Source organism: Frieseomelitta varia, unplaced genomic scaffold, assembly GCF_011392965.1.
Source record: "Frieseomelitta varia isolate USP_RPSP 00005682 unplaced genomic scaffold, Fvar_1.2 scaffold_249, whole genome shotgun sequence".
Taxonomy (NCBI): Eukaryota; Metazoa; Arthropoda; class Insecta; order Hymenoptera; family Apidae; genus Frieseomelitta; species Frieseomelitta varia.
Genome location: NW_025109978.1, coordinates 382,106 through 397,359, shown reverse-complemented (window position 1 = coordinate 397,359; position 15,254 = coordinate 382,106). Strand labels below are relative to the sequence as shown.

Here is a 15,254-nt window from a genome sequence, read left to right as displayed (position 1 = left end):
TTCTAATATGTAACAAATAAACCTGGAAACATATCCGTATAAATTGTTATGTGCTTAATTTACTTGCTTTATTATATTTATTATTACTACATAATAACCATACGCTATCAAGAAAAGAAAGAAAAAAGAAATATGTATATATACATATATAAAAATATATATATATATTGTTTTTTTACTAATTCGTTACATAAACAAGTTACTTTGTCGCCATTTGTCAAATATTTGAAAATTTATATTTCAAAAGATAGTTAATGTAATTAAGTTTTAAGTTTTAATTCCTTTAATAATTCTATATCGGGATAAACAAACGCGAACTAGAATCTTTTGAATAAGTCTAGTTATTCAGTAAAATAGTATTTTTAACAATAAATTATATATATTTCAAGAAATATATTTTTCTTAAATACATCGAAATAAATAAGTTAGTCGATAATTTCACTAGAATTAGGTATTACACCCTGATTATTTAATAAAATATATATGTTTCTTAAAGTACTTTCAGTTTTAATTCAAAATATTGTTTTATTTGATTTTATACATAGCCTAGTACTTGATTTAAATATAAAGTCATAATTTATTACATATGCTTGATATACGAGTACATTACATATACGAGCAAGTAATCAGAGATATGTTTTTCATCATAATTGAGCTTATTCATCAGACAATGGCACTAAAGTATAACTTGTCCGTATTTTGAAGTTCAAAAATCATCACCCGTATTTTGGATTCTTGCGAGATATGATACAGTGAAGTAGTGAATTAAAATGAATGATTGCAAAAGTGCAATGAGTGTTAATAGTAAGATTATATGGTGTTCTTGTGCGATGTTCTGTTTCTTTGTAATCTTGATGTTACTTAATTAATTAACGACCCACATCTCGAGAAGTATTTCGTACAACTTTATCGTATTTATGAAAATACTTTTAAAAGTGAATCAGATGAAAGGATTAAATACGACAATTTCACGGTAGAATAAATCACAGCTTTCTAGGGATGCATTTTAAAATGGACTACGGAGTACACGATTGATTACACGATTATTATTGATTAACTTCTTAACATAAATTCGATAAGTATTATTAATAGTAATAATGATAATAATAACAATAATAATAATAAAAAAAAGAATAAAATGAAAGTGTGATGATTAAGTCAGAGTTTCCTTGCGTAATTACTATTTTCAAGCACGTTAACATTATCCATTAAAGAAACGTTCGTCCTCAGCATATTGATATTATTCTTTAGCGAGATATAAAACAAGATACAATAAAAATATGTTTTCGGTAAAATCTTGCGAAAATTCAAGCGAGTATTCAAGCGTATTAATATCACTTAATATCCCAAAATTGTATTTCTAACATTCGACATACATACATACATATTTGTGATCAAAATACTGTGATTAGTGATAATAGATCTATTCGCTAGTTTTGCAACGTGACAAGCGTACTATACACGCACATACAATTTTTCACTGAATCTTGTATCTTTAATTTTTAAACATGTGCTGGTAGTGATTTATTGAGTTCAGTAAAATCATACACATCCAAAATATCTGGAACGAAGAAAAAAAGAAAAACAGTATAAAGAGTCTTAAGGGCGTGTAAAATTGCCACGTAAGAAAAAGCATTTACATTTACTTTTACTTATTAAAAGCGACAAATGTCTTTATCTCGTGAATCGCGTTTCGATAATCTTCGTATTTATAGATGAAACAAGAAAGGTGTACATTCGACAGAACATTCATGCTTTCGAATAATTCAAATTCGGAGATGGTGAAAACTGTGTAAAAAAAAGAAAAAATACTTGAGGCATCTTGCAACACTTTTGTCATTATTAACCTTCCGAAAATATTTCCCTAAATTTACGTATATCTAGCGTATGTTTACGTTTACATATTCATTTATATATTTAAGGTGTATAGTTTCTTGATTAATAATAAATAAAACGTTTTTCATTTTAAATTTCATACGATCGGAAGAACAATATTATTATACATTTTAAGATTTTGCCTTGCGTGTATAAAAATTATAATATTAATATTTTATATTTTATGATGTAATTGATTAAACTGCGGAGAATAAATTTTTGGAGTTTGTAATTTATTTTAACGATTTTTTTTTATCATATCACTTAATTTTATCAATACGACGAACAACTCATGTTTAATTCAAGTTTTCGCAAATCATTTCTTATTTTTAAAGAGAAGAAAAAACAAATCTTAGTGTATGCAGAATGATATATTAAGTATTAGTAAGTTATCTATTGTGATTTCAGTTATTTTATTAATGTACCACACTGTTTTATTGATATATCACGATACATATATATACATATGTACATATGGGATATTACACGACTACTAATAGTAGTACACGGTATTTGTTACTTCTGACAGTATACTTTATCCTTATTATTTTCCTGTTTCCAATGTGATTTTCTATGTGTTTTACAGTTTTTCATAAGAAAGCAATAAACAGCAAGAAAATTCAAAATTAAATGATAAAGCGCTCTAACAATGAATTGATTACACACGTATTCATAATGGATAGTACACGATCGCCTATGGATAACCTCTTTAACATGCTGTCAGGCTTCAGCGCGGATCATAAAAAGGCTTTAAAACAAGGCATTTACAATGCGGTGGCACTGTTCTTTTTGTGTCTGGTTTCCGCAGCAGGTTTCGGATTGTATATTATATTGAGACCGTTTGTAAAACCTTTGATTTGGGCTCTGTTATGCGGCTCCGTTTTATTCCCTTTCAAATATTCGTTAACCACAATTGTGCAGTCGTGGTTTGAGAAAACGGAGGCGTCTCATACCCCCTTAATAATAAATCTAATGGTGCTCCCTGCGCAAATAGTTGACAAAATATCGGATAGTATAGGGTCATTTTTATGGGAGCACATTAAATACATTGCCAGTGTATTTTTATTGACTGCATCAGCTCTAACTATATATCATTACACGCCTACGATATTAAGCTGCCTTATATGGAGAATATGCCTAATTTTTAATGCTGTTTTTGGATTTTTTATAACAACGTGCAATACTTTTGTGGTAAATTTCAATCATTTAGAAAAAAACATGTTTAATAAGAAATCCATTTCATAGCACATCGATGACAATCAATAATAATAATATAATTTTTACAGATTACTTTTATACTTATTGGATATTTATCTGTGTTGTATGTTTACTGGGCACCAAATAATTCCATTCACTTTCGTTATAGTTCATTTATTATATGGTTCATGATTAGCTTATATATTTCTAACATATTAGGTGCTTATCAAATTATTATATTCACAATACTACAAATATTGTACTTCATAGGATTTATTTATGAAGTAGTAGCTATTATGGAAAACCAAGAATTGGAAAACAAACATATGACGTTTATGGAAGCAATGTGCTTTGCATTGACAAATAACTTAATCACAAATATGCAACAAGATTCGTTTCCCTCAGCTTCAAAAAGTGAAGACTCCATAGAAAATATTAGTGAAGAAAGCATAAATGCTGAGATAAATAGAGAAGATCAAGATATGAAGATTATGAAATTTTCCAGGAAGACAATGTCACTGGATGCAAATAGAGGTGTAAAAAACAGATTACAACCATCTAATGTATCATTACGTGATCGTTATTTGTTGAGGAGATTGAAAACAGAATTACGAATGTCCATAGATATAGAAAATGATAAGGTTGATACTGACAAATATATGTATGGAGCATTATATGCTTGCATTGGTATGCTTCTTTGGAAACATAGGTGGATGATATATATTTTAATTATCCCTATAGCTTTTTATATTATTAAGCAATTTGGAAATTATTTTGGAATATGGAATATGATTGGTAATCAATGCAATATTATTGTGCAAATTATAAAAACATGGTGTGCAGAAAGACATCAAGCTCTCTTACCAGTTAATGTTAGAGGTTTATACAAAATTGGAATCATAATTGATGAAAAATTAACAAAAATTTTGAAAGCTTCAGTTGATTCTGTAGTAACAGTTGCTGTGATTTTTGGATTACTTATATTCACTACTTGTACTTCTATTTTTATAACAATACAGGTATAATGAAGTTATAGTAAACATTAATATATATGTCTTATAAATGATTATAAACAATCATGCTTTCCTTAGGTTTATGCAGAAGGTATGCATCTTATTCAAATGACTGGGGAGATACTTAATTCATCTTTGAATAATCCAGACATTGATTGGTTACCTGAACAATGGGAAGATTCAGTTAATAGTGTGTTAGATAATGCTTACACGTATGGACGAAGTGCTATTTCTGATGGAGTAAGATACATGTATACTTTTATAATTGCTAAATATATCTCAATAATAATGTATAATATATGGCGTAGATAAAAAGTTTGGTAAAAGATTTAGATGCTGCAAAAGCTGAACAAATGGAAAAGAAAGTTTTAGAACTTTGGGATAGACTTTATCAAGCATGGATGATGTCAACCGAAAATCCTGATCTAATTGGGCCTACTGTAGATGTTACAGCAGCTTATTCAGTGTGGGAAAGTCTTAATGAAAGTTTTGAAAAACCACCTTTACGTAAGGTTTTACACTTAAAATTAATACAATTAAATATAGTTTATTCAATATATTTGTTATTTTCTTCTCTTTTTTTTACACAGAACTGTTTAACATGACTAGTATACAAAATTTTGTAAAAGAAAATATTGGAACTTTTATGTCAGTATTGGATTCCATTTGGAGTATAGTGAAAGGAAATATGTCTGTGATATTAACAATTTTTACAGAACTATTTTATATTATACTTATGAGTGGATCAGCAGTACTTAACTTTGCTCTCAGCATGGTAATAAATTAATCAAAAACGTATATATGTTGTGAAAATATTTAAGATATATATTATGCTAAAAATTTAATTTTAAGGTGGTATTTTTTACGACGCTCTTTTACCTTCTTAGTTCTAGTGAAAAAACATACAAACCTATTGAGTTAACTACAGTATTTAGTCCTATTAGTTGTCACAGGTAAATGTTTAAATTTCATATTAATATATTTTGTATTAACGTAATGTAAGTTGTTTTGTAAAATTAATTTTTTGATTTATAAGCACTCTTCATGTTGAAGGGTATGTATAAACTGAATCATCATAATAATAATATATATTATTGTATATATTTTGAAAGAAAAGTCTAACAGCTTATATTTTGTAGGTTTGCTATAGCATTACAAGAAGCAGTGATTGGAGTATTTGCTGCAACATTTAAACTTGCTTCCTTCTTTGGCATGTGGACATGGTTTATACATAATTTGTTCCAAGTAAAAATAATTTATTTACCATCAGCTTTTGCGACAATACTTGGTGCAGTACCATTTTTGGATGCATATTTTGCTTGCATCCCAGCTACTTTGGAGCTCTGGTTTACTCGAGGATCTATGATTGCTATTTTGTTTTTTATGTTTCACTTTCTTGCTTGCAACATTGTTGTAACTGAATTCTACAAAGAAATAAAAGGGTACTACAACTTTTTAAAATTTCAATGAAATTATATTTAATTAATTATTGGTTATAATTATAGTCATTCGTTGTATTTTTATTTTAGGGGTGGACATCCATATCTTACAGGTCTTTCCATAGCAGGCGGAATCTTTTGTTTGGGTGTAGAAGGTGCAATTTTTGGTCCTTTATTATTATGCTGTATAATGGTAGCAATTAATCTAAGTCGTCGTTACCTCCATTCACCATCAGAAGAAGCTATGCCTGATTTCACTATCAGAAATTAAATTTTTTGACAATATTCATTACAAAAGATTTGGCTATCTTTGTAGATCAATTTTTAGAGCTATGGAAAATGCTAAATTTTAACAGTTCACGAATGCTTTAAATGAAGCTTCCAAAACGATCAAATTTAAATCATATTTACAAATCTTTAAAGTTTACATACAATATAAAAACATAAATTTTATTTTTATAAAAAATTTATAAACGCAATATTATTATTAACAGCTTCATCTAGTCTTTAAAAGAATTAGTTTATTATAACATGTCGTTTTTATTATGTATATATATATATATTTATATAATAATTGCTTGTATATTTCATTATTTTTTGATCAAGTTTTTACAATGTAACTTAAAAATTTTAGATAACCTAAAAATTTAGAATTGATTCTGGACTTATGCTTATTAATATTTAGAATTAATTTAGATTTAAAATTAGATATTAGAATTTCACAGAAGAAAAAGCTAAATTTAGTATTTTTTCATTATATTACAAGTTTGAGATTATTAACTTATGATATTACTTTTGATATTACTTATTAATAGAAAAATAACAAATATACAATAATATTTAATTATATATTTTCTTAAATGATACATTATATATATTGATTTGTTGCGTTGTGGTAATATACTAACTTCAGTATTTGTATTATATTTTGTTATAAAAAGTCATTGTATATTTTCAATAATAATCAATAAAGTCAGGAAATTGTTAAAATTCAGAAATAAATTTATAAGTTAACAAAACGAAATGTCAAATTTGATATATTTAATAATCACTATAATTCTAATTATACTCGTTATTCTTATTGGATTCGAAATTTATTTACATCGTGAGACATATTTTCCACAAAGAACATGAAATTTAATATTATAACAATCTTGTTTAGAAAGAAGAATTTAATAAATACCAGAAAGTGTAGTAACTTTTAAAGATTTTCTTAGTACTTCCGGTGTAATAAATTCGCATGCAAGGAAAATAATGCTTTTCTTATTTTCAAACATGTGGAAACCATTTTCTGAAAAACGACCACAAATATTGCCAGCTTCTAGCCATACAAAAAGAGTTATGTTGTCTGTTATTAATTCAAATTCAATATCTGGATAATTAAAAGATTTTCCAGGTAAGTGATTATCATTCATTTTTATCTAAAATAAAATACCTCATGTTAAACAAAAATGCATAATATTTCTTTTACAGATTCGGGATAAATAAAAAAGGATAAACTTACAGAAACATTTGCAATTGGCAATGCAATATTTTTCAAAACATTGCTTGGATATATATAATTTCTTGGTGCCAGTGTTATCCCAGTTTTATCTTTTAAGGTAAGCGTTGTAATACAATTGCTTTTAGTAGTACTATTAGATTGACATTCATTAAGTATTGTAGAAGTTAAAATCCATGAATGTTTGAGCCAGTTATCATCAATGGTAGTTACTGCATTTGCTTCCTATTAGTAAAAATATTGATTGCAAGTATTTTTATTTTCTATATATCGAAACTATCATTATTTTTGTTCTTACAATAGTTATATTGGGATAAATATATGATTGCACAGGTTTTATATTATTCAGCGCATAAAGATTCACTTCTAAAGTAGCATTTTTCACTGAATGTGTCTTATCCGAAACAATATGGATTGAAAGATGCATATTACGAATATAGTATGTAACTATAATGGGTGCAAAGAATTCCACAGCATAATAATGAAGCATTTTCCATCGTCCATCAAAATCTAAGTAAAATTATTAGTAATCAAAATAAGATTTAAATATTGCATCATAGATTTAAATATATATATTTTCAGTAATTATTATTTACCTATAGAAGACCAAGACGGAGCTTGCCAAACATCATTTAATTGCCAATATAAAGCACCCATTGTCATTCCTTCTCCTATTTCGTTTAAATCCGACTTTGATTGTCGATAAAACTCCGTTTGTATCTTTACTGAAACAGCCTGATTAATTTGGCTTAAATATATATAATCTTCGAATCTTTTTAGAGTATCTTGAGTATCAGGCAATTTTAAATTTTTTGATATAAGATTTATCAAATATTCTGTTCCTAATGGTAGATGTTGACGATGTTTAAAAAAATCACTATGTATGTCTAAATCAGTAATTGTGCTTACAATTGGTAACATAGTGTAAATTGACGGTAATGATTGAAATCCATATTCAGATGAAAATCTTACACGTGGATATTGATGCATATCCCACCCATTATTAAAATAATTGTAGTAATGGACTGAAATATCATTATATTATCTGATTTCAAATACAAGCTTTTTCTATAGTATAAAATAAAAAATATATTTTACCATCTCCAAATGTCTTCAAATATGGATCTTTTCCAATATAATTATATTTCTCAGTATATAGGCCATTACTAGGACTAGATACTACAAAAGGTCGTGTAGAGTCAAGTTGTTCTACTTCCTTCTTAATTAAGTCTACATAAAGCTTGATGTAATCAGTTTTATATATTTGTTTAGTTCCAGTTCCATACCAATTTCCATATAATGCTGCTTCATTTTCATTATTTCCAGCCCAAAGAACAATACTAGGATGATTTTTTAATCTTTGTACATTTTGTATTACCTCTTTTTTGATTGATTCAAGAAATTCTCCTGTAGTAGGGTACATTCCACATGCAAACATGAAATCTTGCCAAATCATGATTCCATATTCATCAGCTATATTATAAAATAGTTCAGATTCATAAAGTCCACCTCCCCATACTCTAAGCATATTCATGTTTGCTTCTTTGACAGATCTTAGTAAGTGTTTAATTGTATCTGTCTTAGCAGTCAACTCAGGAAAAATACTAGCTGGAATGAAATTACTACCCTTTGCAAATATTGGAACGTTATTTACTTGAAAATAAAAACTTAATCCTACTTTGAGAGGCTTTTGTATGAGTTTCACCGTTCTAAAACCAACATGTATAATTTTTTGCTTAACATCAGCAGAAGTAGCTGCAGTTACAGTTAATGAATAAAGAGTTTGATTGCCATAACCATTAGGCCACCATTCATTTACAAGATTCTATATAAAAATAAATTATATTATATCAAATGTATATACTGATTAAATGTTAATAAATAATGATATTTCGTCATTAAAAACGTACTGTAGGTACTTTTAGAAGTATAGTACATTTTGTATCTTTGTCATTTGTATGTAAATTAACATTGCTAGAATTATGAATATTTAATTGATCATTAATATTAAGAACAGATGAGATATGACAAGTTATGTTCCTTTGTGAAGTCACTTCAAGAAATATTGTGATTATAATATTCCAAAAGTTTTCCTTCTTATGAATATCTGTTGTAACATCCATAATGTAGATTTCATTTATAGGAATTATTTCTACACTTTTCCTAAAATATTTGTCTTATTAATATATAACAATGCAAATAAACAAAACCGAACTCACCAGATACCCATTGATGGAAAAGCTGGACCCCAATCCCAAGCAAAACTTGCTTGCATTTTTCTTATATAATTTACATGACATTCTCCGTTGTAACTATCTGGATTACATATTGGAGGAATAACATATTTTAATGCTTGTTTATTGTATAAGATTTCAGCTATTTTAACAGGTGAAGAAAAAAAAATTTCCAATAAATTCTCTTCTTTCTGAAAAGTGATTAATAAAAAACATATAATAAATAATTGTATGAAAAAGTAAAATACTTACTTCTAAGTATTTTGTCACATCAAATATGTATCTTAGAAACATATTTGATGTTTCTCCAACTTCATGTCCATTTAAAAGAATTGTAGCAAACGTATCCACACCATGGAAAATTAATACTACTTTAGGTGCATTTAATAGTGTATCATTTACTATAAAACACATATTTAAAGTTTGTTTTAAATTAAGAATCTCATATATTAAATTCTTACATTAAAAAGTCTAAAATAATTACCATAAAATCTTTTAGTGTAAATAACTGATTGATTACCAACCCATCGATTAATTACATCATTATTCTCATTTAAATTATTTGGTATAATATGTGCCTTGTTCAAATCCGTATAAATACCTCCTGGCACAGTTGCAGAAAACGTGATTTCTAACAACAATAAATATAATTATAATAATTATAATATGGTAGCATATATGGCGTAGATAAAACAAATAATACAAAAATTCTTACCTTGTTCATGTTTATTGGTTGTAATTTTACCTAAATCAGAAATTCATATAATATTATATATTAACTATTAATAAAATTAACTATATGAAACAAAAAATTTTATTGATCTATTATAATATATCTAATACCTATCCATGAACCATCTAAGGTTAGGGATAAAGTATTATTAATTAAAAATACAATGACTGTAAATTGAAAAAATGTCTTCATAGTATTTCGTCTATAATAATATAATAATCTTTTTATGCTATGCAGTATTGAATAATTTTTGACAATTATTTTTATAAATGTTATGTATTTGAACATCTAAATTCAATTGAATTCTTATCATATATGTTTGAATATATATCTACTCTTAATCTTGATAATTATTTAATTTCATTATACATTTTTATCAAGAGTATCTGATGCAAAGATAATTTTAGTATATAAACATAATTAATATTTAGTTATAATTTGTAATTCTTAACACAATATTGATAATTAATTTAGTGTAAATGAAAGAAAAGACATAAATATAATATTTTATTCACAACGAGAATTATTACTTGTAGAAAAATACATTTTATTATACAGTATAAATGCTTATGATAGACCTACAAAAATTGATATTACATATTTAATGCTTTAAACCTTTCTTTTCATCAATTTTATTAACATTTTAACGAGAATTTTTAATTTATATTATTCGAATTTACTGTGCGCATGGTATAATTTATTAATTATGTATGAAGAAATAAATACTAGTTTCCTAATAACATTTTAGATTTTAATATATTTTGTTGATTAATAATAATATGAGAAAATAGACAAAAATATTTTAACTCAGTTTTCTAAAATAATAAATATGTTTGTAATAAAATAATACACACATATACATAAACGTTTACAAAACATGGAATGTTACAATAAATGCAAAAGAAATTATATTTTGCATGTTTAAATTGTACGTTTCATATTGTTGTAATCTCGTTTGTGAAATTATTTTTCAAATAATCTCTTCTTAGATATGATAAACCCATAATAGAATGTTAATTCATTATCTGTGTGTGTGTGTGTGTGTGTGTGTGTGTATGTATATATATGCACGCATACATACACATTTGGTATTTTAAAGATAAATAGTACTTGTTAACGTTTTCTTTTTCTACTGGAACATATTTGCGTTTTGCTGTTTGAAGGAAATTGCTTTCTATAATCTATATGTGAATCAGTTTGTTCACTAATTGGTCGAAAACAACGAACAGGCGAATTAGGAATATTACTGATTTCATTGCTTGAATATTCTAAAAATATACAATATTCTTAGTATAACTTTATTTACGTCTGATATAAACAAGAAATAAAAATTATTACCATTTGATGATTCTTCTTCGTGTTGTTTTTGTAAGCAACTATTAACATGCTCTTCATAATGTATTCCATTAGTAGTTTTATATTTTGAACAAACACCGCATTCAAGTATTTCAGTATTGTTAATGCTTATTGGAGATGATTTATTTTCTACTAAATACAAATCATTTTCATATTCGTTATCGGATGTATACTGTTCGCATCCAGCGGCATGTGCTTCTATTTTATCACTTGGGAAAGATTTATTACAAATGGGACAATTTACATTATTCTCTGTTATTTCCACGTCTCTAGTTACAGAAATACTATCATCCTAAAAAAGATTGAGATACAAAATACATAAAATTTTACCTATATGCTAATAAAAAGTAAAAAATAAAAAATGATTACCTCAAGCAACACGTTATCTTCTGTTGATGTTTTATATTTATTTTGTCTACTTAAACCCTGTAATTGGTCTTCATCTCTGTTAATTTTTTTCTGATATCTCATATCTATTATAGTATTCCATCTTCTGTTTTTTCCTTCTCTGTGTTTTTCTTCTTCTTCTCTTCGTTTTTCTCTCCTTTGCCTTTCTTCTAGTTGTTTTTTGTAAAATTCCTCTCTCTTTTTTTTTTCTTCAGTTTCCTTTTTTTCAGCTTCTTCTTTTTTAATTTCATCTATCTTTCGTTTCTCAAACTGAAGTTTTTCCAAAGATATATATGCATCGTTTATTCTACTCGAAAGACCTTTCTTCAGTAGCGGTTTAGTTTCAGTATTCTCAAACATTGTTTTAATATTGTCATTAGCATTATCTTTTTCTAATTCTATGAGGATTTCTTCATCAGTGAGAATATTACTTTTATCTTTGGATATTAAATTTATGGCACTTTGTTTTTCACTGCTACTATGTGCTAATGGACTATTGGGAGACACATTAATGACGCATTCTCTTCTTTTAATAATATTTCTTCTAACATTCTGAGGTACTTTTTTTGGACACAAGGAAATTGATTCAGATGGAGAACTTTCTATAGATTTTGTTTTAAATTCAGCTTCAAAATTTTCAATTTTCAAATTGTCTGCTGAGGGATTGCTATCATTGTCTTGATTTCTATTTTTTTCACTGCATTTAGCAGTACATACTGCTTTATGTGAACGTAACACCCTGTTTGTATCTTCATAAGATTGAATTTTCTTTTTTTTAATAATACTTTCATCTTCATCGCTGCTAGAATATATTATATCAGAAAAAGAAGAAAGAATCAGAGTTGATTTACGTTTATTAGGTCGTTCATTGTTATGTTTGTTTGTACATTCCATTTGATTCTGTTCAGTCTTAATATTTTTTAATAATTTTTTATCCAAATTATCTTTAGCAAGACCCACCTATAGAAATGTTGAAAGAAGGATTAGAATTATAACAATGAAACTTTTTTTTTACAGAAATACGATTTATTCAAAGATTATTTGTAGCTTACAGTTGTAATTACTTTTTTTCTTTATAAACACTTATGGATACATGTATTTGTATAAATGCAAACTTTACAAGAAACATCAATCATAATCTTCGATTATTTTTATACAAAGCACTAATGTTATTTGTTCTTAAATCATCTTATCAGTGTATATATAAATAAAAAATATGTAAACTTTGCCAGTAAAGTTATCTTTAATATATTAGTTAATTTTATCACAACCGTTGCACTGCTAATCATAAGAAACAACATCAAATGTTCTTTATGTCAAAAAGATATTACACTAGTATCATGAGTAGTTACACATTTTTTATTGAAAAGAATCGATAAAAATTTGTACTAAAATTATAAATATTTTAGGAGAAAACATTAACATCCTAAACATAAATCTGTGCATACAGTTAATTTTAATATCAATTTCCCATGGCACAATGCTGTATTATAAAGAATTTAACTTGTATATGATAAAAGAAATATTGGATTGTTCGGAAAATTCGTAGCGAAATTTCGAATGGATGAAATGATTTCGATTGGTCGAAAGTACATTTACATAATTTCTTTCAGATATTTATTCAATAGAAATATTCAATATATTATTTAATATAAATATCACAAAACATTTTTTAAAAAATTTCTCCTTTGGAAAATAAATTCCTTTGAGTGATTTTCAGGTCACTAGAGTACACACAATTCCTTGTTATTAAAAAAGTTTGTAAAAAGCAGAGTAAATTGTAATGAGATTGACAGTAATAGAATTGAACATCTCAGCGAAGACTTGATCTCATGAAAGATATGAGACAACTAAACTTTCACTTGTTAAAAACGTTAATTTTGATCAATAATAGTAGAAATCTCCCAAATAATCCAATATTTTTTTATATTTATTAATGATAGGATCTGTAAGAAATGGATTGGATGGAGGTACCCACCTGAATGGGTGACCCCCATTGAAACTTAGTATCAGTAGTACGGTGCCAACTATGCCACAATTCTGCTGTTTGTTTCAAATAAACATTTAACATAGGCAGTAGCTTCTCAAGCATCTGAGGTGTTTGTGCATCTTTGCATAATCTAAATGGCATACGATCTTGAATTACCGGTCGATTGGGCTCTTGCAAAGGCACATCATTTTCACTAACACATGAATCAAGTGGATTAATTTGCCATTGATCCAATTTTTGATCACATTCAGAGTATGTGTCCATTTTCGTTTCTGCACTATTTATAACATCTGAATCTTGTAAAGAGTTTTTTGATTTTAAAGAAATATATCTATTTGTGCTATGAGAGTAACTATCTCTCATATTCGAATTATCTTGTAATTTAATAAACATATCCTCGCTATCAAAAGTTTTCCCTCTGTACATAGAGTTTCTCGAGTCAGCGATAGCAGTGGCAAGATCAGAATTGCCACAGTCATGATCAGACATTCTCTCATGTATTGGCGATGTATGATTAGGTTTATACAAGTTCGATTGAGAAGCATCATTGTGTTCTTGTATCTCCAGCTCTTGTTCTAAATCTGCCTTGAGCATTATCTCTGAGGTACATTCACCAGAAGATTGCATTGATTCCTGAAAATATATTAACATATTAATTAAATAATTGTGATAACATACATTTAATAATTTTTACAATTTACGAACAACTGAAACTAAAGCGTTTATTAAATTAATGAATGAATCAACCTTCTGTACATCTTTCTCGTCATTAACCATATTTGCCATATCCTTAGATTCATTAATAAACCCTAAAATTTGCTTCATATCCTTGTAAGTATACCATGTCTCATACAGTTTCATATCTGAAAATCATTTTATAAAACAATATATTATCATTTTTGAAAACGACTATAATAAAAATGATAAAATCACTATGGTTAAAAGAAAAAAAAAAGCATAATTAGCAGTTCTACTGAAGATGTTTTATTAAAAAAAAAAAAAAAAAAGAAAGGAATCAAGAAAATTTATATTTGACTTAGATACCTATAAGTTCCCGTTTCATTTCTTCCTCTTCCTCTTCCATTTGTTTGGACGTTAACACTTCAGTTTTATCCATGCTGTCTGACATTTATAATTCCGTACGTTTAGATCGGGAAATGTCAATAAAACGTTTTTCTATGCAACGAATTGAAATTTAACTGTAAAACATTTATGATTTGTAATTTCGAGTTTCTCTTCATTACCGTTTAATTGTTGTAACAACAGCCATTTGCGAACAATGATGATGAAAAAATAAAAATTGACGAAAAGACGTCTACGAACATATCATATTAAATGGATGATCTGAAATTAACTTCAAGATTAGCACCGTCAAATAGAAAAAGACGTATCGATATCGACAACGAGCAATTTCAGATCGTTCAATTTTTAAGATTCTTTTGCATGAATATATGGACTTGATTTATATTGGAAGAATTAGATATTATTTTGTACATTTAAATTATAATAAAACGCTAGTAACGCAGTAT

General features: G+C 26.9%; 2 protein-coding genes and 1 long non-coding RNA gene across 4 annotated transcripts; 1 reads left to right on the top strand and 2 right to left on the bottom strand.

The window, feature by feature from the left end:
- Window positions 1-173: 173 nt before the first annotated feature.
- On the top strand, window positions 174-6,515 carry LOC122528372 (transmembrane protein 245). 2 transcript variants are annotated; one of them, XM_043653428.1, is made up of 11 exons: window positions 174-1,622; window positions 2,284-2,384; window positions 2,462-3,066; window positions 3,162-4,091; window positions 4,164-4,325; window positions 4,394-4,592; window positions 4,676-4,860; window positions 4,938-5,038; window positions 5,122-5,139; window positions 5,225-5,527; window positions 5,615-6,515. In XM_043653428.1, the coding sequence occupies exons 3-11, from the start codon at window positions 2,506-2,508 to the stop codon at window positions 5,793-5,795; spliced, it is 2,640 nt and encodes an 879-aa protein (XP_043509363.1). In that variant the 5' UTR covers window positions 174-1,622; window positions 2,284-2,384; window positions 2,462-2,505; the 3' UTR covers window positions 5,796-6,515. The 2 variants fall into 2 exon arrangements, with proteins under 2 accessions (XP_043509363.1, XP_043509364.1); XM_043653429.1 differs by lacking the exons at window positions 174-1,622; window positions 2,284-2,384; window positions 5,122-5,139 and having other exon boundaries at window positions 2,391-3,066.
- LOC122528381 lies at window positions 5,089-5,776 on the bottom strand. The gene is made up of 2 exons (XR_006306557.1): window positions 5,636-5,776; window positions 5,089-5,509 (listed from the first exon to the last, which is right to left on the bottom strand). It is a non-coding gene; the product is annotated as an uncharacterized LOC122528381 (long non-coding RNA).
- A 14-nt stretch (window positions 6,516-6,529) lies between the features above and the next one.
- On the bottom strand, window positions 6,530-15,203 carry LOC122528371 (beta-mannosidase). Its single transcript, XM_043653427.1, has 16 exons — window positions 14,970-15,203; window positions 14,770-14,901; window positions 14,473-14,588; window positions 13,714-14,358; window positions 11,718-12,695; window positions 11,331-11,640; window positions 9,975-10,004; window positions 9,744-9,890; window positions 9,512-9,660; window positions 9,245-9,450; window positions 8,936-9,188; window positions 8,124-8,850; window positions 7,622-8,050; window positions 7,324-7,535; window positions 7,029-7,250; window positions 6,530-6,945 (listed from the first exon to the last, which is right to left on the bottom strand). The coding sequence occupies exons 2-16, from the start codon at window positions 14,852-14,854 to the stop codon at window positions 6,697-6,699; spliced, it is 4,758 nt and encodes a 1,585-aa protein (XP_043509362.1). The 5' UTR covers window positions 14,855-14,901; window positions 14,970-15,203; the 3' UTR covers window positions 6,530-6,696.
- Window positions 15,204-15,254: the final 51 nt, after the last annotated feature.